At 37.1% G+C, this 21796-nt stretch overlaps 1 protein-coding gene across 1 annotated transcript in view; it reads right to left on the reverse strand.

Annotated features, from left to right (window-relative positions):
* Positions 1 to 307: 307 nt before the first annotated feature.
* The window catches only part of LOC126484021 (ribosomal L1 domain-containing protein 1-like), a 58468-nt gene continuing 36979 nt past the window's right edge, over positions 308 to 21796 (reverse strand). Inside the window, exons 6-10 of the mRNA XM_050107347.1 lie at positions 18654 to 18765; positions 15408 to 15564; positions 8229 to 8407; positions 6300 to 6512; positions 308 to 579 (exon numbers count right to left, since the gene is read on the reverse strand). Of these exons, the coding sequence (XP_049963304.1) occupies positions 409 to 579; positions 6300 to 6512; positions 8229 to 8407; positions 15408 to 15564; positions 18654 to 18765 (832 nt within the window). The 3' untranslated portion in view covers positions 308 to 408. The remainder of the gene's footprint in view (positions 580 to 6299; positions 6513 to 8228; positions 8408 to 15407; positions 15565 to 18653; positions 18766 to 21796) is intronic.

Consider the following 21796-nt stretch of genomic DNA (forward strand, 5'->3'; position numbering starts at 1 on the left):
TATGATATATACATGATGATATCATTTCATAAATGTTAAACTTCTCTGAAAGTGGAGAACTAACATAGCTGGAGGAGGGTTTGGAGATGAAACAGCCATGATCTGTTAAGGAATGATTTTGGCATTCACCTGAATTGCTTCAGTGGAAGCATGAAAAGGTGTATCGGGTGTACAAGTAAACTTGTGGTAATACTCCACATACTGGTGAAGTTAAATGACTTGAATACATTAGCAGCAAAAGTATGTAAATTTACTGTGCCTGAATTATATTTAAGATGGGAAATAAAGAAAAGTAACACACAGCACACTACAAAAATTACTGTAGTTTATTATTACAATATTTTGCAACATCATATTGAAGTTATCTGTTGGAAGTAACAACAACAGTTTCCTAGCTGAATACTTCGTTTATTTTTTTGTCTTTTTCTTTTTTTCACTTTCTTTTGTATCTTGTGTTTTCTTAGTCTTCTTCACAGACTTTGTAGTGTTTAATGTTTTTCCTACTTTTGTTTTCTTCTTATGTTTTGTTGAATCATCTTGATGTCTTGACTTCTTTTTTGCTGGTTCATCTTCCTCATCCTGAAAGAAATACAGGTAGTCTTATTCGGCTTTACATGTTTTGGAAAACATCCTACCATTTTCTGGATTCTTATCTTAATGGAGATTAACAAATTTAAATTGAATAATTACAACTAAAAAATAATTATTCAAAATATTTTTTAAATGGACTAAACGAACTAAAAAGTATAAAATAAATTTCCTAGGCCAATACAGATTTCTAAACCTATACAGATAGTCCAGAAAATTTGTGCTTATGAGTTTTTAAGAGCCATGACAACACTTATAGTTCACCCAAGTCACTAACAATTTTATTGTACTGCAAATGCTATTAAATGTTGCATGATTTTCTCAAAGAAGCTAACCTCTATGCTACTTGCTATTAGCTACTGCATGCGCCCCACATTTTTGTTTTAAATTTTGTAACTATTGTCACAGCTATTAAAAATGTGTTATATTAAAAAGTTTTTAACTTAATAATTGTCTTCTGCTTTTTAGTCTTGTGTTTGGAATTTTTCAATCAATTTCAAACATTTTGATGAGATTACAACAGACACATGGTAAATTTCACATTTATTTCAGTTTCTCTTCAAATAAGTCAAACAGTGTATTTCTTCTTTCTATGTATACCTCTCGAAAAGATAATGAAGGTAAACATTAGGGAGAGTCAGGCACATGTGGAGGCTTACCAACAATCATTCTTAACATAAAACACTCACGACTGAAACAAGAGTATGAGGAAATAGCAGTGGTCCATAAGAATACCCTCTGTCACACTCCAGGCAATAATGCAAGTTAATATTGCATTTTTTCCAGTTCTGAGTTATGTTCACAGTTTGAAATCTATAGCTTATCATGAAATTAGTTTGATATAATTGCAAAATTACTACTGACTAGACAAACAGGCAGACAGAAAAACAAAGTACTCTCCGCCACACAGCAGATATGAAAGTGTAGCTCATCAGGAGTTAGTTTGAAAACAACTCAAAACTTGTACCCAACAGACAAACAAACAACAAAGCAACCTAATAAAAACATGATTATAAAGGGAAGATAGTAACTCAAATGAAGGAAGAATTCACGAGAGGGCTATGAGTAAGCTGACTGATACCATGAGCATTTACTTGAAATAACAATATAACATACCAAACTGAAATTAGAAACCATATATCCCGTTTATCATGTACCCTCCTTTATATGTCTTACTTGTAGCAAATTTTGTATTGCAACTATCCATAGCTGTAGAATTGAACCATGACAAATCAGACTGCTTCAGCTGTATGATAAATCTTTATTTCTACTCCAAATAGTTTCACCGCATTAGAGCCACATCTTTAGGGATATAGCAGTATGTAAACAAGAGTAAAAATAAGAAAATATGCTGTTCCACATACATGGAACTGTGTAGCAAAAATTATGGACTCATATTAATAATTTATTCTAAACAATAAGCAGTTGATGACCCAACATCCTTTCGTCCCATTAAGATAAAACCGTTTAACTGTCAGGAGATAGGTAGTCCAATTTAAATAAAGCACAATTCAGAAACATCATTTGATGCACAACAACTAAAATAATAATTAAGTGATAATCAAAGGTATGTCAAAGATAAAACAAATGATATATCTAGGTGATGAAAGTTACATTCACACTTGCAAGGTAAAATAAATCTTAAAGCATATCTTGTATGAATTTACGATAACTCAGGTTTAGATAAAATGTTGCTTACAAAACGGACTGTCATCTAAATAAAAGGACTGAATAAAGGGAAACATAAAATCTTTTATAGACATACCTAAGGCTTGACATTATCGTGACAACATGAGGTCCACAGTGACTGGCTAAATGTACAGAAGTGAACCAGCACCAAAAAGAAAAACAGGCACATTTGTTTAAGAATGTATGCAATGGAAGGTGACATGGAATAGAATCATTTACAGTGGCAGAGAAAGTTAGGTTGCATCTTTACAAGTAATTTTAATGTGAATGGTAGAAGAACCTAAAATACTATTGTTGATTTATTTTGAAAACAAGGAGGCAACCAGGTATTGCAGAATACAATTATAAAATGAAAGAAATTGTTAGGACTTCAGCAATAAATCTCTGCACCTCCACTGCTAACTTCACATCTTATACTGCCTGTATTTATATGGATTATCGAAGATCCGGTCAACGTACTTTAAGATATCTGCACTGTGTGCCTTCACAGTTTCACGATGAACACTTAACCAGAAATTAAATTACTGCTCTCTTTAAACTTGTATTCCCTATTATGACTATATGATGAGGACATCGAAACAGCTGCTTTTTGCATCGTGGTAGGTGCAGTTCACTGACCCCAGCCTCAATAATTCAATTCAGAGGAAGTTTTGATTATCATGCTTCCTAAAATAACCATCACAGTCTACAAGTACTGTGCTATCATTATCTTGTTTTAAGAGCAAGAAACACTGTATAGCAATTTGGGACACATCTACAGCTATGTGATTACTTTGCTATTCACAATAAAGGGCCTGGCAGAGGGTTCAATGAACCATCTTCAAGCTGTTTCTCTACCTTTCCACTCTGAGAAGGCACACGGAAGAAACAAGCACTTAAATTTTTCTGTGCGTGCCCTGATTTCCCTTATTTTATCGTGATGATCATTTCTCCCTCTGTAGGTGAGTGCCAACAGAATGTTTTCGCAATCAGAGGAGAAAACTGGTGATTGAAATTTCATGAGAAGATCCCCTATTTCACGACAGAACAAAGCGAGCCGCCCTTCTTTGAACTTTTTCGATGTCATCCATCAGTCCCACCTGATGCGGATCCCACACCGCACAGCAACACTCCAGAATAGGGGGGACAAGCATTTGTAAGCAGTCTCTTTAGTAGACCTGTTGCACCTTCTAAGTGTTCTGATAATGAATCACAGTCTTTGGTTTTCTCTACCCACAACATTATCTATGTGATTGTTCCAATTTAGGTTATTTGTAATTGTAATCCCTAAGTATTTAGTTGAATTTACAGCCTTCAAGATTTGTGTGACTTATCACATAATCGAAATTTAGCGGATTTCTTTTAGTAATCATGTGAATAACTTCAACTGCCACTTTTTGCACCATACAGATACCTTATCTAAATTATTATACAAGTCGTTTTGGTCATCTGATGACTTTACAACACGGTAAATGACAGCATCATCTGCAAACAATCTAAGACGGCTACCGAGATTGTCTCATATGTCGTTAATACAGGTCAGGAACAACAGAGGGTCTATAACACTTCCTAGGGGAACCCGGATATTACTTCTGTTTTACTCTATGACTTTCTGTTTATTATTACGAATTGTGGCCTTTGGCAGGATATCACGAATCCAGTCGCACAATTGAGGCAATATTCCATAGGCATGCAGTTTGGTTAGAAGACGTTGTGAGGAACGGTGTCAAAAGCCTTCTGGAAATCTAAAAAATTGGAATCAATTTGACATTCCCTGTCGTTAGCACTCATTACTTCGTGAGTGTAAAGAGCTAGCTGTGTTTCACAAGAACGATTTCTTTCTGAATCTATGTTATGTGTCAATCAATCATTTTCTTCAAGGTAATTCATAATGTTCGAACACAGTATGTTTTCCAAAACCCTACTGCAAATCGACATTAGTGATATGGGCCTGTAATTCAGCGGACTACTCCTATTTCCCTTTTTGGGTATTGGTGTGACTTGAGCAATTTTCCAGGCTTGAGGTATGGAACTTTCAGTTAGCAAGCACTTTCATATAATTGCTAAATATGGAGCTATTATATCAGCATACTCTGAAAGGAACCAGGCTGGTATACAATCTGGAGCAGAGGCCTTGCCTTTATTAAGTGATTTAAGCTGCTTTGCTACACCGAGGATATCTATTTCTATGTATCTCATCTTGGCAGTTGTTCTTGATTGAAATTCAGGAATATTTACTTCTTCTTCTTTGGTGAAGGAGTTTTGGAAAACCATATTTAATAACTCGGTTTTAGTGGCACTTTTTTTTAATTTTATTTTGGTGGTTTTAGGGCGCACAACTACAGTGGTAATTAGCGCCCAGACTAAGCTATGAATGCACTGTGAGGCACAAGGTTAAAACAGCAACTAAAAAGGACAACACTATAAAAGGTGCATTAACAGGCAAGGGATTAAAAGAAAACAGCATAATCAAATGTCATCAGTGACTTCACCGTTGTCGCACAGTGAAGGTATTGACTGCATCTTAACACTGGTGTGCTTATGTATAACCAAAATCTCTTTGGGTTTTCTGCCAGATTCCAAGACAGAGTTTCGTTATGAAAATTATTAAAAGCATCTCGCATTGAAGTAAGCACTATATTTCGAACTTCTGCAATAAAAATATTAAAGATAAGAATAGCTTAAAGTGGATCCACTCTCACATCTGAAATCAGATGATCTGAGACGGTGATATTGCTGTGGCAGAATGTGAACAGTCCATAGTCTAGTTGCAAAAACATCAATTTCCATTAGTAATCATGTGTCAACTCATGCTGTTTCAAATGAGGCTATTAACTGGCACTCAAACAAATGGTGCCTATAACCGGTGTATAGGGGCACAAAGAGTTTCTTTGAGGTTAAATTTCACATTACACTGACAAAAGCTGCAAGGAATGAAATACGGGATGCCATGAGGGAACTGTAATTGTATATTCACACAGGTGCATACTGGAGGGGAGTTATATTTAATACCCACAAACTGGTGAATCTAACTCTGGTGTGGTACTGACTGGCTCAAACACTTAGTTTCATAGTAGGATCATTATCAATGTGAATGTTTTTGGTGACCAGACACACTCTGTCTCTCTCTATATATATTTTTTTCAATTTGATACTGTCAACAGTTCATGCAGATGAGGATATTTCTTACTTAGGCACTGTGGTCACTAGACACCATTAAAATATGATCATTGCAATTTTACAGAGATGATAATCAAGAGTTAATTGCAAAGACAGAAAAACTGCCAACCTAAATTCCATTTTTTATTTTAGAATTTGAGCTGCTGGAATATGAAAATGGGAGTACTGAAACTATCATGCTCTGTCACCTGGTCTTGGTCTTCTAGCTCAGAATGCCATGGCCAATCACATTTCATTTCTTTCATCAGTTAAGGTAAAACTGAAATAAATTTCCACATGAAATCCATTGCGAAGCTTAATTCTACAATAAAAGAATAATGTCAAACATTAGCAGTTTATGTTAACTGACAACTAGAACATACAGAAGATCAGCTAACAGAACACGCATCACATGGGGAAGGAAGAAAATCTGAGGACCAAGTTTCACAAAGTGAACAACAACAGAAGGTCATTATCGGACTAGTAAAGGAGGGAAATTATAGAAAATAGGTGCAGTTATAAAATTAATAAAGAACAATACAAAAACAGAAAACAAAATACTGAGGAAAAAAATGTGTAAAGATGAGGAATGAAATGAAAACCAGAGCTGTAGATCCCAGAATGCTGATGTGTAGTTGTTGGCCTGCTACTGAAATCAGCATCTCTGTGTTACATTTGTGTCACTGCCCTATTTCTAAAAATGACACCCACTCTCAGCACTGCATCTGTTTACAGTAACTGCACTATGAATTTATAGAGATTTTTAATGTTAATCAAATATTGTATAGGAAACATCTGTCTCTATTAGTGTAAAATTTTAATAACAAAATACCTGCAAAGTAGTCTCTATAGTCAAATTTAAATAAAAAATTTGTATAGCTTACATTATGCTTTTCTGATTCCCCCAATTCTTGCATCCATCCAGACAAATATTCATCTTCTGCTGCTTCTACATCACTGTCACTGTCTTCATTTTCATCATCTGAATTAACCTTTACTTTAGGCTTAATTGCACCTTTGGACACCTCCTTTGTATCAACCGTCTCTGTCTCTGAATCTGCATCTTCACCTTCTTCTTCATCATCATCCAGTTCTCCCTGTATCACAATTAAAGATAAGTTAGCTATGACTGTTCTAACACAAGGAACAATACAACCCCAAAAATTTTCTTAAAAATTGAGATGGGGAACTTACTCAATAAGTTTACCTATTATGGTTACTGAATAACTTTGTAACTGTATATTAAATGAAATATAGCTAAGAACACTCAAAAAATATTTTTTTCATGAACTAGTTTATTATTCTTTTCAGGCTCATTTTGATATGAGGAATGCAGAAATTTACATATTCATACTTGTAGTATCATGCTTCAGATGAAGCATGCAGAAATTCTTACTGGTAGTAGCATACTACAAGTACCCCGAAGCGCCAAAGAAACTGGTTCAAATACAGACATATGTAAACAGGCTGAAAGGTGCTGGGGTTGACAACGCCTACATAAGACAACAAGCAGTTGTTGGATTGGTTACTGCTGCTACAATGGCACGTTATCAAGATTTAAGTGAGTCTGAAAGGTGGTATTATAGTTGGTGCATGAACGATGGGACACAGCATCTCCGAGGTAGCGATGAGGTGGGGATTTTCTCGTATGACCATTTCACAAGTGTACTGTGAATATCAGGAATCCGGTAAAACACCAAATCTCTGACATCGCTGTGGCCGGTAAAAGATCCTGCAAGAACAGGACCAATGATGACTGAAGAGAATTGTTCAATATGACAGAAGTGCAACCCTTCCGCAAATTGCTGCAGATTTCAATGCTTGAGCATCAACAAGTGTCAGCATGCAAATCATTCAAGAGCCAAAGGCCCAATCATGTACCCTTCATGACTGCACGACACAAAGCTTTACACCTCACATGGGCCCATCAATACCGACATCGGACTGTCGATGACTGGAAACATGTTGCTTGGTCGGACAACTCTCATTTCAAATTGTATCAAGCGGGTGGATGTGTACGGGTATGGAGAAACCTCGGGAATCCATGGACCCTGGATGTCAGCAGGGGATTGTTCAAGTTGGCGGAGGCTCTGTAATTATGTGGAGCACATGGAGTGATATGGGACCCCTGATACGATTAGAGATGACTGTGACAGGTGACACGTACATAAACATTCTGTCTGATCACCTGCATCCATTCATGTCCACTGTGCATTCCGATGGACCTGGGCAATTCCAGCAGGACAATGCAACTCTCAACACGTCCAGAACTGCTACAGAGTGGCTCCAGGAACACACTTCTGAGTTTAAATACTTCTGCTGGCCACCAGACTCCTGAGACATGAACATTATTGAGCAATGTTGTATGCCTTGCTATGTGCTGTTCAGAAGAGATCTCCATCCCCTCATACGGATTTATGGACAGCCCTCCAAGATTCATGGTGCCAATTCCCTCCAGCACTACTTCAAACATTAGTTGAGTCCGTGCAACGCCATGTTGCGGCACTTCTGCGTGCTTGCAGGGGCCCTACACATCATTAGGCAGGTGTACCAGTTTCTTTGGCTACTCAGTGTATGTGTACATAAATTTCTGCGTACCTCAGCTGAAGATGAGTGTATAAAAACTCAAAATCATATCATTTAGCAGACAAAGTAAATTATGATTTGCATAATCCTGAGTTTATGATAGAAATAAAATATTACATATTAATTTTTTGTTGACTGAATAAGGTCCACCAAAAACAACAACACTGAAAATTGCAGTTCAGATCTGTTAATGACAGATATTGAGAACATAGACAGTGAAGGTGTACCTCAGATTCAACCTCGCTGGCAGAGTCCTCAGAGTTGGCTTCTTTCTTCACAATGACTTCTCCACTAGGTAGTACAACCACTCTTGCTCCTGGGATTGTGCTCAGCTCATCCTCCACAGCCACTGCAGCCTTGGGCCTTCGTGGCTTCTCCACCGGAACCTTCACGCTATTGGCAGATTCTGCACCACAAGAAATATAATGTGTCACAATTACAATAACACGAAGGGGAAACAGTGTTCATAAACATAGTGTTTTGGTACAGGGAAGAATGATAAAACCACAAACACAATTAACAATACATCCTGTTTCAAATTTCTTAGGAACTGCAACTGGTTGCAAAACACAACAAAGGTGGAAGAACATTTGCCTGTAACACTGTCACAAATTTCAGTTTTCTTGTGTGAGTCATCAATGTTAAGCTTAAATGATTATTGATTCACAGTTCTTGCAACATTTGTATTTAGATAAAGAGTGATATGTGACTTAAAACTTATAGTAAAATTACTTTTACTTGCGTAAAAATTTTTAGTGTTAACTTGTTTGAACATTTATTTTTACTGTGGTTTCCACAACAATGGGGACTATGATTCAGTTTCTTGAGAAATATTCCCATTTATTACCAGTAATGATTTGTGGGAAATATGATGGAAGGAAGATTTGAGTTAAACATGCCACCACTGAGAACGTTACTGGAGACAGAGCCCAAGCTCAGACTGGTCTAGAATGTGAAATGCAATCAGCAGTATTCGGATGTACAGAAAACATAAATCTAGATTGCTATTAAGAGTCTGAATCCTGCTCCTCCTGAATGTAAGTCCATGGCCTTACCCTCTGCTTCAAACTGTTGGTTTGTTAGTGGTAGGCTGTCAACTACTCTAGACCAAGTGCTAATGCAGAATTTCTCTGTAACACTATGAGATACCAGATTGAATATTTTGATGTAAAGGGTCTGGAGGCCATCAATGCATTGCATCAGTATCCAGCAATGAATACACTGAGTGTTTGTTAGGCAAATTATTACCAGGGTTGCAACGAGTTTCCCCAAGTGAAATTTCCTGATTTTTCCCCGATTTCCATGCAAGTTTTAGCATTTTTACCTGACAAATTTTGAGCTCTTAAGGGTAAGTAAAGACATAAGTTGACAAAGAAATGTAAGGACTTCTGTATTTCTCCCCCGCGTGAGCATAAATCTGAAGTAGTAACATCAACATCTTTTGTAATGAACTGTTTTTAGATGGGAAAAGCAGGCCAAATGGTACACATGTTTCATTAAGACCACTGATGTTATTTTATTTCAATACAACAAAACACATTTGGTGACAAAAATATACAGTTCCTTGGAGTCGCAAGACAGATTTAAAATACCTTCACTGATTTCATAAATAACCTCAGAAAAATGTAGACCTCTTGAAAGAACTATATGAGGTGGGGACAGTTGTGTAAATCAACAAACACTATAGGTGACCACCAATAAAATGTTAGTTCTACTATGTTCGTTATTGTCGGTGATTACCCACTGTGTTATTTATACTATTCTACAGCTATTTTGTAATTTTCCTTTCGAGATATATATGAGTACATAGCGTAGAAACCACCAGCAACTGCCACAATTTTCTTCTCCTTATCAACCGTACATCCCAATACATAAAATTCTTTCAATATGCCAAAATGTACTAGAATAAATAAAATGTCTATGAAATGCCACACTGTACAATGTGCTTGCAGTGAGACAGTCACAATTGCTGAAATCAGTCACCCGCGGCCTTTGGCCTCCCGAGGAGCACTGCAGTCCTAGGTCCACAGATAAACCACGAAAATCCGATGCATTATACCTCACACAAACAGATCCAGACTGCAGGTAGATCAGTGAGACTAGATCCAATGGGCAAGGCTTGCACATTAGTGGGATACAATGGGCTTCAGACTGGCATGCCTGATCCGTTAGAGATACCCGCAGATATGGCCTGCGGTTTTGGCCCGTTGTGGAAGTCACCCGTTTTGCCAGTTATTCACGTGTCACAGACAGTATGTTGATGAAATGAGGCTGCAGTGATAGATTCGTGCAACAGATAACTTGTTCAAATACTCTGAGAATCAATAATAATGAGGATAGGTAGCAACTCACCATAAAAATGGTTGCTGAGCCGCAGACAGGCACATAAAGAAAGACAATCACGCTCTCACAACTAAATTTTCAGCCATAGCTTTTGTCAGAAAACTAGAGCACACACACATTCACACAATTATGCAGACACACATGACTGTCATCTCCAGCCGCTGCATCTACATTCTCTGAGAATCAGATCCACACAAACCACTCCTCATGCCTCCCTGCCTCTCATTGGCAGCTGCTAGGCTAGCAGCAAGACGTGGCGGCAGCACTGACTGCAAGCTGAAGGGAGTGGTAGGAAGGGGAGAAGCAGTAAGAATGAGTGAGTAGGGAAGCGGCACCCAGCCAGCGACAATGCAAGACTTTTTTTTGTTTAATTTCCCTGATTTCCAGAACTTGCAGCAAACCGGATTACTGAATTACATGGCCAATATATTGCAGTCTCCTCTTACTCCCAACACAATTACTGCTTCTATTTCCCGTACTTTGGCTCTTAGAACTGCAGTTTGGTTTCTGCACAAGTTTTACACAATCTTTCAATCCCTGCATTTTATCCCTCCCTCCTTCCAAAACTGTATAGAATGTTTTCCAGCCAAAACTGTCAAAGGCTTTCTCTAAATCTACAAATGCCATAATCACGAGTCTGACTTTCTTCAACCTATCTTCTAAGGTAAGTCATAGGGTCAGTATTGCCTCACGTTTCTCTGATATTTCCTGATGTCGCCTGCCTGTGTAAATAATGTATAAGATAACCCTGAATATAAGACACCCTTCCTTTTTCTTAAAAAAAGGAGAAGAGGTCTCCTTGTGAAAATTTTAATTTAACATTCTGACTAATCACAATTACAAACTGTTTACTGCCATTACATATCTGCATTACCATGTACTATTTTAAACTTACGTTTCGACAATATAAGAAGAAACAAAATAAAAAGAAGTGGTTTGAATTAAATTTTATTTTCATTACCATTCCCCCCCCCCCCCCCCCTCCCATTACTATGTCTGACATCTGTGGTATCACTACTTTTAATCACCACCATCACCCTAATAACACAGTTGTGAAATCTATAACTTCGTTTTTACAAATATTTCACTGTTTCTTCTGAATATGTTGCTATATCTGAGGTTGTGGTTACATTTTAATCTGAGAACGCAGCTGTTTTTTGCTGAATACATATCAGATTTCGTTTCTGTACTGATGTGAGAATGTTACAATGTTTATGCTTTCAAACATATCATCTGTCGGCTACTCTCCCACTGGCTGTGCAGAACCAGGATTTGACACACCCTCTTGTATTCCCATTATACCTCATTGCGAGCATCGACAACATTGTTGCAGGAAACATGTCAGTACGCCACTCACTCATATCCATACTTTCGCTCTCTGCTGCAGAAATGTATACCATTGCTGAGTATTTGTCAAATTTTAAAGTCAATTCAAATGGACTTGGGCAAATCGCAGCAGTACATGTTCCACAGTTGGAAGCAAGACGTAATTTGCTGCCCATTCACTACTCCTCTCCCCCCACTTATCCTAGTTCTCAGCCAACCTGTTACTACTGCTCCCCCTTCCAAACCCTCCCTCCAGCCCTTCAGTAATGCTGTGCTGAGCAGCTGTGAAACACAGACTGCATTATCTTCTAGGTCACATGTAACAACACCAACAAATATATAATCACAATATAAAATTCTCAGACTTTTGCTGATCCCATGGTCTACTGATGTCTGTTGGTACTATCTTCACAAAGGGTCTTGCCACTGCAATTTATTCGTATGATAACAATTATCATAGTCACAAGAATAATATGTTTTGACAATATAATGAAACTGGATAGACAAAACATTTACTCACCAAGCAGCAGCTTTCGAGCCAGTGGCTTCTTCTTCTGACAGAAGGGTTGAAGGGGAAGGGGTGAAGGAAAAGGACTGGAGAGGTTTAGGAAAAGAAGTAAGAGTTCATAAATGTCTCCCAGAACCCCTGCTCAGAGAAGACTTACCGGACAGGATGAAAAGGAAAGACTGATTTATTGGGGGCTGCACTAGATGAGATCTGAAATCTGACAGCTTAAACATGGAAGACAGCGTAATATGTAAGACAGAGGTTACTGCTAAAACATCATATATGAGCTAATAAGTTAGTTTAATATGTTTTATTTTGTTTTTTAAACATTTAAGTCTGGATTAATTTTCTTTCTTGTTTCATTTGAATGTCATCATCTTGTTCTAAAGCTGAGTGAAAAGTGATAAGGATTTTAGGTGGTACTCTAATATGTGAACAGCAATCAAATTTTTCATTTACAACCCACCTGGTAAATTACTGCAGTATCTCACAATCAAATAAAATACTAAATTGGATTCAGGACCAAGTAATGTTTTTTGAAGGGCAACATTTTCACCATTTAGTGTTAACTTTACTTAACAAGCACCAAAAATGTTTGTATATGATATCTACATGTGTGTGAGAACTTTCATTGCTAATCTGTTCAAATACAACAAAAGTTTGTAAGAAAATTTTTTTTTTGATGGGGGGGGGGGGGGGGGGGGGGAAGGAGACCAGACAGCGAGGTCATTGGTCTCATCAGATTAGGGAAGGATGGGGAAGGAAGTCGGCCGTGCCCTTTCAGAGGAACCATCCCGGCATTGGCCTGGAGTGATTTAGGGAAATCACGGAAAACCTAAATCAGGATGGCCGGACGCAGGATTGAACCGTCGTCCTCCCGAATACGAGTCCAGTGTCTAATCACTGCGCCACCTCGCTCGGTGTAAGATAATTGCATTAAATTTTATGTCCTCCTGTGTTTCACAGAATTCTCAAATTTTAGCAAGAAAATATATTGCTGTGATGGCTTGATCACAGTTTCTCATGTATTCCTTGAACTAATGCTGTGCGAGTCAAATGTCAAGTGACTGTTCAAGCAAGGTCGATACTGTATCGAGCACTTTGGCATATCAGGAAATCTCGAAATTGTTCGACAGCAAGTATTGCTTATCCTATCTGCCCTTCCATATTCTTTAAAATAAATCTGCATGTGACCTCAACAGCCCATGCTTCATCAGTAAATAATGTAAGATGACACCTACACCAATCTACTACACAATGTAAAAATGTTGACCTCAGCAGCAATAGTTTAATATGTAAATATAAGATGACCCCATAGTTTTCAAATGGCAAATTTGGTTAGAAAACCTCATCTTGCAATTGAGTAAATACAACAGTTACACCTGTCAGTGGATGTGTAATAGTTATGACTGTCAGCGGCTGCCTTCTTTGAAATTGGAATTATTACTTTCTTCGTGTAGTCCGAGCGTATTTCGCCTGTTTGGTCTATAGCTTGCATAACAGGTGGAATAATTTTCTCACAAGTGGCTCTTCCAACGACTTCAGTAACTCAGAGGGAATGTCGTCAACTAAATGCCCCGGCCTTGACTTGGGTCTTTCAGTGCTCCATTACAGTATCATTTTTGTCTACTTTCTCATTTATTTCCGTGACACTGTCTTCATGTCTGTTCATTTTGTATAATACTTTCAACTTTCTGCCTTACCTTCTTCAGTTAATAATGTCGTGATCTGAGCTATTGAAATTTGTATAGCTGCTTCTATGTCCTCCACAGGTTTCTTTAATTTTCCCCCAGTCATCCATGCTTCTTCAACATTGCATTTTTTTTTTCTCTAGCCATTCCTGCTTTGACATTTTGCACTTCCTATCAGTTTCATTATTCAGACTTCTCTTTTCCATTTGGCCCGCACAATTTTCTGCATTTTTATACTTTGTTCTTTGGCACTTAAATTCAATATCTTGTGCGTTATTCAAGATTTTTTTACTGGGCCTCATCTTTTGCCTTTCCCCTTTCATTCCTTTTCATCAGTCCATGTCCTCCTACCATTTTTCCCTCTCTTCCGTCATCCAACTCCAGTCCCTCATCACCATTAAATTTTCATTTCCCTTAAAAATCTGAATTATTTATTGTATCTCATCATATATTCAGCAAGCTCATCATCACATGTGGACTTAGTAGGCATACAAACTTGAAATCTTGCACTGGGTATTGGTTTTCTGTCTACCTTTCCTATGATAATGTATTCACTATAGTGTTCATGCTCACTCACATTCTTATTTTCATATTAATTGTAAGACATACTCCTGAACTGCCGCTGAGCAGAAATCGTGGTTCTTCCTGCCACCTCAGTTCAATGATTCTCACTACATCTAACTTCAAACTGTCCATTTCTCTTTTTAAAATCTCTAACTTTCCTATCTGATTAAGGTACTTAAAATTCAATATTTTTTTTTTCTTCCAATGGCAACAGGCTCTGAAGTAGTTGCCACCTAGAGAAGGAGGGACAGGACAATCTTATCTCTGGAAAATTTTACTCAAGAGAATGCTATTGGCATGAAGCCAACTCCTTGCTTTTAGCTGTCCACAGTGCCAACATAGCAAGCCATGTTGGTTAATGGAAACCAATGTTGCCATGGCAGCTATACATGATACTTCCCCCTTTCTTGATGGAGAGTGCTGTAAACTTCCAGGTGACATCTCAATCATACGGCTGCAACAGCAGCACAAAAATTGCCCTATTCAATGTATTTTCAACCTAGAATTTCATGTCAGATGTACAAAAAAGGTAGATCACTGATTTTTTTTCACACAGGTCTGCTAATCTGTTGCAAAAAATACTGTAGTCCCATTTTCAAACAGGCTAGTGACCACTGTATTTTCTTGAACATGTCACTCAACTGATTTTCGGTACCATACACAGGCAGGGCATTTGCAAACTGTGTTTGTTTGAATAATTTTCTTGTCACATCAAAATTAACATTTCTTGCAGGTGAAAGGTCTACTTTATGCTTATCGTAGCAAATGTTTCTCATAATTTGGACTTACCTGACATTATCTGTGAAATCACCATTACCTCAGAGATCAGGATTCAATTTTAAGACACTGATATTAAAATTATACTACACATGCTGCTGTCAGCGAGAAATCAATTTGAGCTTTTACCAAATATAATATCCTTCACTAGCATACATCTTGTTTCAAAGCTTTTGTGTATAACATTTGTTACTTACTCATTGTGACATAAAATGGAACCCTCAAGGATTTACTAGTTTTGAGGCTCAGATGCCTGATATTGTGCCAACCACCAGGAAACCTTGTCTTCAGTTCTTCTATGACAGACATAATATTTTCTGTAAGCTGCTCTGGTGAGTGATGACTGTGACCAATCTATAACATTAAAAATTGGTTGTTCATAGAGTCACTTATACATGTATTTGCATTCTTCAACAACTACGTCTGGTATTTGTACCAGTTTATTGTGGTGAAACACAATCAAAATTAACCCTTTGATTCAGTTACAGTGATAATTAATACAAAAAATGTCAAACACTAATAGGAAAGAGCAACACGAGATCTCATAAATGTTCATTAAAATAACTATTCATGGCAAAAAATTTACACTTGCTAAAATTATGTGAAAAGATGGTCATGATAATGACGTATTAAGTTAGATCCAATGTCGACCAAGTGTTCATAGGAAGGAAATCTTAACATACATGGCTGCAGTAGTAAATTATTTTACTAAAAGAATTTTTTGTTCATTTATCAGCAATATACTTTCATGTACTTCCAATGACCACTCATTAAAAATCTGTTCTTATGACAATTTCCAAAGAGAAATACACTCGAGCACTTTTTCAATATTTCCAATATGCTAAAACACTCCTGGCAGAAGTATTTAAAAGAGATGAAATGACAGACGACAGTACTGCATGAGTGATAGATCCCAGTCATCAACCTATCACATCATGTAGACACCTGGGTAGGGCAACACACATCTCAAAACTGCTATTAGCAGGTTCAGTCACAGTGTCTTCTGGAATCATAGCTAACAGATTAGTAAAATATAGAAAACATGAAAATACATGAAGAGAAAAAAAAAACAGTAATCTTTCATTTGAGGCAAAGAAAAAAAAATCACCTTAACTTTGGCATAAAAAATAGTATTTTGAAATACAAAGCTGAAATGCATGAATAAGGAAAAGGTATGAGTGATCTCTGATTTTAGACCACAGCACGAGTGGGAAAGGATACAAGCACAAAACAGCACCTACTGTGCGCACTTACAGGTATTCAAGAATATTTTAGGTACAAGAACAAGGAAGTTCAGATTACTCTATTCCCTAGTAAAGCCAGTTGTTACATATAGGGTTTAAAATGTGGACAATGACAGAAGAAGATAAAAACAACCTAAGGGCACCTGAAGGAAAAATTATCTGAAAATTTTATGGTCCTGTGTGAGAACCAGAGGGTTCAAGAGTAAGAAACAATCATTAAACACAACAGTTTATATAAGCGGAAAATACAGAACAAATTGTTAAACCTCAAAGAATATGCTGCTTATGTCTTGTGGAGAAAACAGCAAGTGACAGGAAACCCAAACAAGTAATAAAAGGCAGATTTTAGTCCAAAAGAAGATAGGGCCAACCAAGAGCTAGAGGGCTGGACAATGTGTTCGCTGACTTTAACAAGATGGAGGTCAGAAGTGGAAGAGAAAAAAAGAGACCAAAGGTGTATGGAGCCAGATTACTGAGGAGGCCAAGACACATCAGATCTGCAATGCCTAAGAAGTGTGGTATTATAAAAGGTCTGATATTGTTAACTGTAAAAATAACGACTACTTTCTTGGAGAATTGTCTGATGGAAGGACAATATTTATCACAATATTGTTGAGTTATGAGGATGAGAAATCAGTAGACATATGTAAGAGACGGCAAATTATTAGGATTCCTCTCTCTCTCTCACTTTACCAACAGATGATGGTGATTTAACAGACAGAGCAATATCAGAGGCCTAAAACATAACAATGCTGCAGAACTGAATATTAGGTATAACTCCACCCACTATATCATCTACAATGTGTTTCAGTACCACAACGTTTATGTCAATGTAAAATATTTCCCAATTGAGACAACTTTCTTTGAATGTCTATGACACCCTATGACATTTTTATAATACTGAAGGGGACAATTGCATAAACAATGATGTTATCATTGATAAGTTATCAGGGATGAGGGGTACATACATTAATTGATTGTACACAGGGAGACAAAACAAGTGATCCTACTGGTTTCTCCCACTGTCATTCTATAGATCTTTGTTAGAGACTATTTTTTCAGGGATTAATAACCAGAATATTGTGTGTCTTTTGACCTCCACTGTTCACCATTCAAAGAGTAAACATTTTGGAATTTCATCCCCATCACCACATGGTCTATACTTAGGGGCTTTTTCCCCTATACCCATTGCATGCATGGGTACATTATTTCTGGACTGAGACCCAAAGAAGATACTAGGAGTGGTAATACTAATCACCACTGAAAAACAGAAAATTCTGCACAATTCTCTCCACTGCGAAAGTAATGGGATTCCTTCTTTCGAGGCAGAATAGGTGTAATCCTGCAACATTATACACAACAGTTGATTCGCAGTAAACAGCAAGTCACATAGTGAATTTCTGTACAACAATTTGAAGCCTACAGTTACATCACAATATCACCACTTGTTCAGTACCGGTGCACTATTGCAGCATGCTAATGTGAGGCCACACATAGCCCTATTAACAAAACAAAAAAATAAGAAATCTTTTGTTTTAGATGTCTAACACATCCTGCATATTTGCCTGTTGTAGCAGAATGAAGGTACCATGTGTTTCGGGCCATCAAGGAAGCTCTAGGTGGCAAGAAGTTTTGAAGTGATGATGATCCCTTCCCCCAAATGTAATTCTCGCTGGTGCTTTTACAGTGTGTAATGGAGACCATGGTGAAAAGTGAGAAAGTATTTCCTTTAGTCATCCCAGGATGAGCTTCGTGAGCTAATACTGCTCATTTGCATAACTTTTTCACACCAGGAAATGATCTGCTATGAGACACTTTGAGTAACGAGAGAGGTTATGTACCTTGGGGGAAGAATAAGAGATTGTTGCACAACTCTTAACGCTGAAATTCAAGATGCTAATTAAAAGGTCAACAAAACCCCTTCATCATACTTCCACAAAACACTTACCTGGCATGGTGACTATATTACCATGTACATTTTTGCAGAATACAACCCATTTTTCTGGAGAACTGTTAATAAATTACATTTTAATGTGAAGGAATATAATGAAATAGAACACAGTGTATTTTGTATATCATCAAGTTTTTTTCTATAATTATTTTGAATACATTTTATTTAGAAAGCATGTCCCACATTTTTGTTAAGAATTTTTTAATAAAATGGAAATTGGGAATATTTGCAAAACCTTTACAGCATACCTTGACTAAAGTTGAATCCCCACGAGGTGTAACTGTTAGCGCTGTTTTGGACAATGCTTTTTCAATAGCTTTCTTCAAGTTTTTTGACTGTAGGTTAACTGGTGTGGGTAACCTGTAAGATCAAACCATGAAAATTGTAAATACAGTATATGGCGTATGGTAGCAACACACAGAGAGCATACATGATACTAAACATGTTTAAAATTAAAGTTGCACATCAATTTTCTACTGAGATCAGTAATAATGTATAGACAACAAAAAGAAAACACAACATTAGCAGTTGTGCTCCTGGCAAGGAAAGATTTAAACAAATATCCATAATGTTTATCCAAAATTATAACAGATACTGCTTTTGGAAGAGTGAGTCCAGTGTGAAAAGCAATTTGTTTCTCATATACACCGCAGGGTCTTCAGAGTTCCTTTAACCTGATGTATAAATGAAACAGAACTGTCATCTGCCTAGTATTTCAGAATAAAACAACTTTTGGTTTTTTTCTAGTGAAGAAACTTCACTAGGCTTCAATAGGTAAGAAAAATTATGTTAGAATACACTCCTAAATGAGATTTTCACTAAGCAGCGGAGTGTGCGCTGATATGAACCTTCCTGGCAGATTAAAACTGTGTGCCCGACCGAGACTTGAACTCGAGACCTTTGCCTTTCGCGGGCAAGTGCTCTACCATCTGAGCTACCGAAGCACGACTCACGCCCAGTCTCACAGCTTTACTTCTGCCAGACCGGGTGTGAGTCGTGCTTCGGTAGCTCAGATGGTAGAGCACTTGCCCACGAAAGGCAAAGGTCCCGAGTTCAAGTCTCGGTCGGGTACACAGTTTTAATCTGCCAGGAAGGTTCATACCTTACAATACACTGTTTTTACATTTACAAAAATTTCCATGCTGAATAAATAATGCTTTCAATGACTGGTGGAGACTGATAATTATAAATAACACTAAATGTCAATCCAAATCCATTTATACAGATTTAAATGTCCCCCCCCCCCCCCCAATAAAATCTGTGCACATAATTGTAAATCTGTGTTTACAAATCCTCCACATCAATTTTAAGCAGGAGTGATATATCTCATACTAAAGCATAATGCATTAGGCCTGGAGAGCAAGGAGGCAGAGCAATGTAATTGGCTTTATAAGCAATTAATATCAGTAGGCTTAGATGAAGTACCAATGCACAGAGATTATACAAGACTCCTTTACAAATACAATAAATGAATCCTTCACATCAGGGACATTTCCAGAGTAGTTAAAACAGGCAAGAGTTGTCCCCTTTTTTAAGAAAGGTGAAGCTGAAAACACAGAAAATTACTGGCCCATTTCCCTGCTGTCACCATTCTCAAATATAATAGAAGCAATTATGAAAGGCAGATTCATGAATTAACTGAATAAAAACAATCTTTTAAGCTAATCACAGTTTGGTTTCCGAAATGGCAAAAATACGGAGTCAGCCATAGTAGAATTCACAAATGTTGTACTTTTGATGCTCTTGACAAAGATGAGTGTGTCACAGGCATATTTTTGGATCTTTCTAAGGCATCTGATACAATCAATCACAAACTTCTGTTAAAAAATTAGAAGCATTAGGAATAAGAGGGGCAGCTAATGCATGGTTTCGATCATACCTAGCAGGTAGGGTACAAAGAGTAGAGATAACACATATTACAAATAGGTCTAAACATTTAGTAAAACACTTCTCAGAACCAAAATACATCAATATAGGGGTTCCGCAAGGTAGCATATTAGGACCAATACTATTCCTGATATACATCAATGACTTTCCCAGTAGTGTTACTCATGGTGAAAGAATTATCTTCGTTGAAGACAGCAATATTACAGTCACTGAGAAAACAAGAGAACTCCTTGCAGAGAAAGCAAATGACACTCTCAAGGAAGTTTACGATTGGTCAATAAGCAATAAAGTGACACTGAACATAAAGAAAACTAATACCATGAATTTCAGCTCGAAGAGGGAAAATGAAAATGTTAAATTAAATGTACATGGCACCTCTATAGACTGTGTAACAAATGCAAAATTTCTAGGAATGAATATTGATCCTCAGTTGAAGTGGTGTGAACACACAAAGGTACTTGAAAACAAAATGTCATCAGCATGTTATGCCTTAGAATTCCATCATCAGTATGTAACATGTAGTGCCTTTTAATTACATACTATTCATATGTACACTCAATTCTTAGCTGTGGCATTCTGTTTTGGGGAACAAATGCTCAAAACATTAACACAATTTTCAAACTCCAGAAAAAAGCCATAAGAATAATAACAAAAAAATAGTAGTCAAGCTCAATGTAAAGACCTGTTGAAAACCCTGGGGATTTTAACTGCTCTGTATGAATACATTTACCAGTCAGTTGTACTCATAAAAAATAACATTGGTAATTATTGCACAAACGACTATGTCCATGAACATGGAACAAGAGCTAGACTCAACTTACATTTATCAAGAAAAAGTAAAAATAAAACTCAAAACAGCATTTTCTACCAAGGAATAAAACTGTACAATAAATTACCAAAAGAGATTAAAGAAATTCTAAAAATACTCTTATTTAAAAAGACAGCTAAAAAGTGCCTGTTATGCAGTACATTTTATACACTGAAGGATTACTTAGATAAAACAGAGGAGAGGTTTGGTAAAAAAAATGTTGTACAAATAAATAATAATAATGATTACAAAACATTCAACATTCCACATAACACCTTCACACTATGTTTTTTCCTTCTTTTTTCCTTTTCTAGATAAACTTACCCCCCCCCCCCCCCCAAGCTATGCAGAGCACAATACTAACATCTCTTCCTCTTTCTGAGCTAAACATCTTACTCATTATGGAGCGATGCTGACTCAGTTTTTCAAGACAGGAAATGGGAAGTTGCAGTACAGAAAACGGCCCAGAGATCACCAGTGTGTGTGTGTGTGTGTGTGTGTGTGTGTGTGTGTGTGTGGTAGTGAGTGAAATGTCATGAAACAGTGTGTATGTAGTGTGTGCAGTGAATGATAGTAAGATACGAGTGAACAGTGTGGCATTACATTATTTAATAAATTATTTGTAAAAGAAGTATTGAATACCGTGAGTAAATCTAATGATTGTCTCTAACTAGAAGTCTGTAAATGTATGTGTAA

Source organism: Schistocerca serialis, chromosome 6 (genome assembly GCF_023864345.2).
Source record: "Schistocerca serialis cubense isolate TAMUIC-IGC-003099 chromosome 6, iqSchSeri2.2, whole genome shotgun sequence".
NCBI classification, from domain to species: domain Eukaryota; kingdom Metazoa; phylum Arthropoda; class Insecta; order Orthoptera; family Acrididae; genus Schistocerca; species Schistocerca serialis.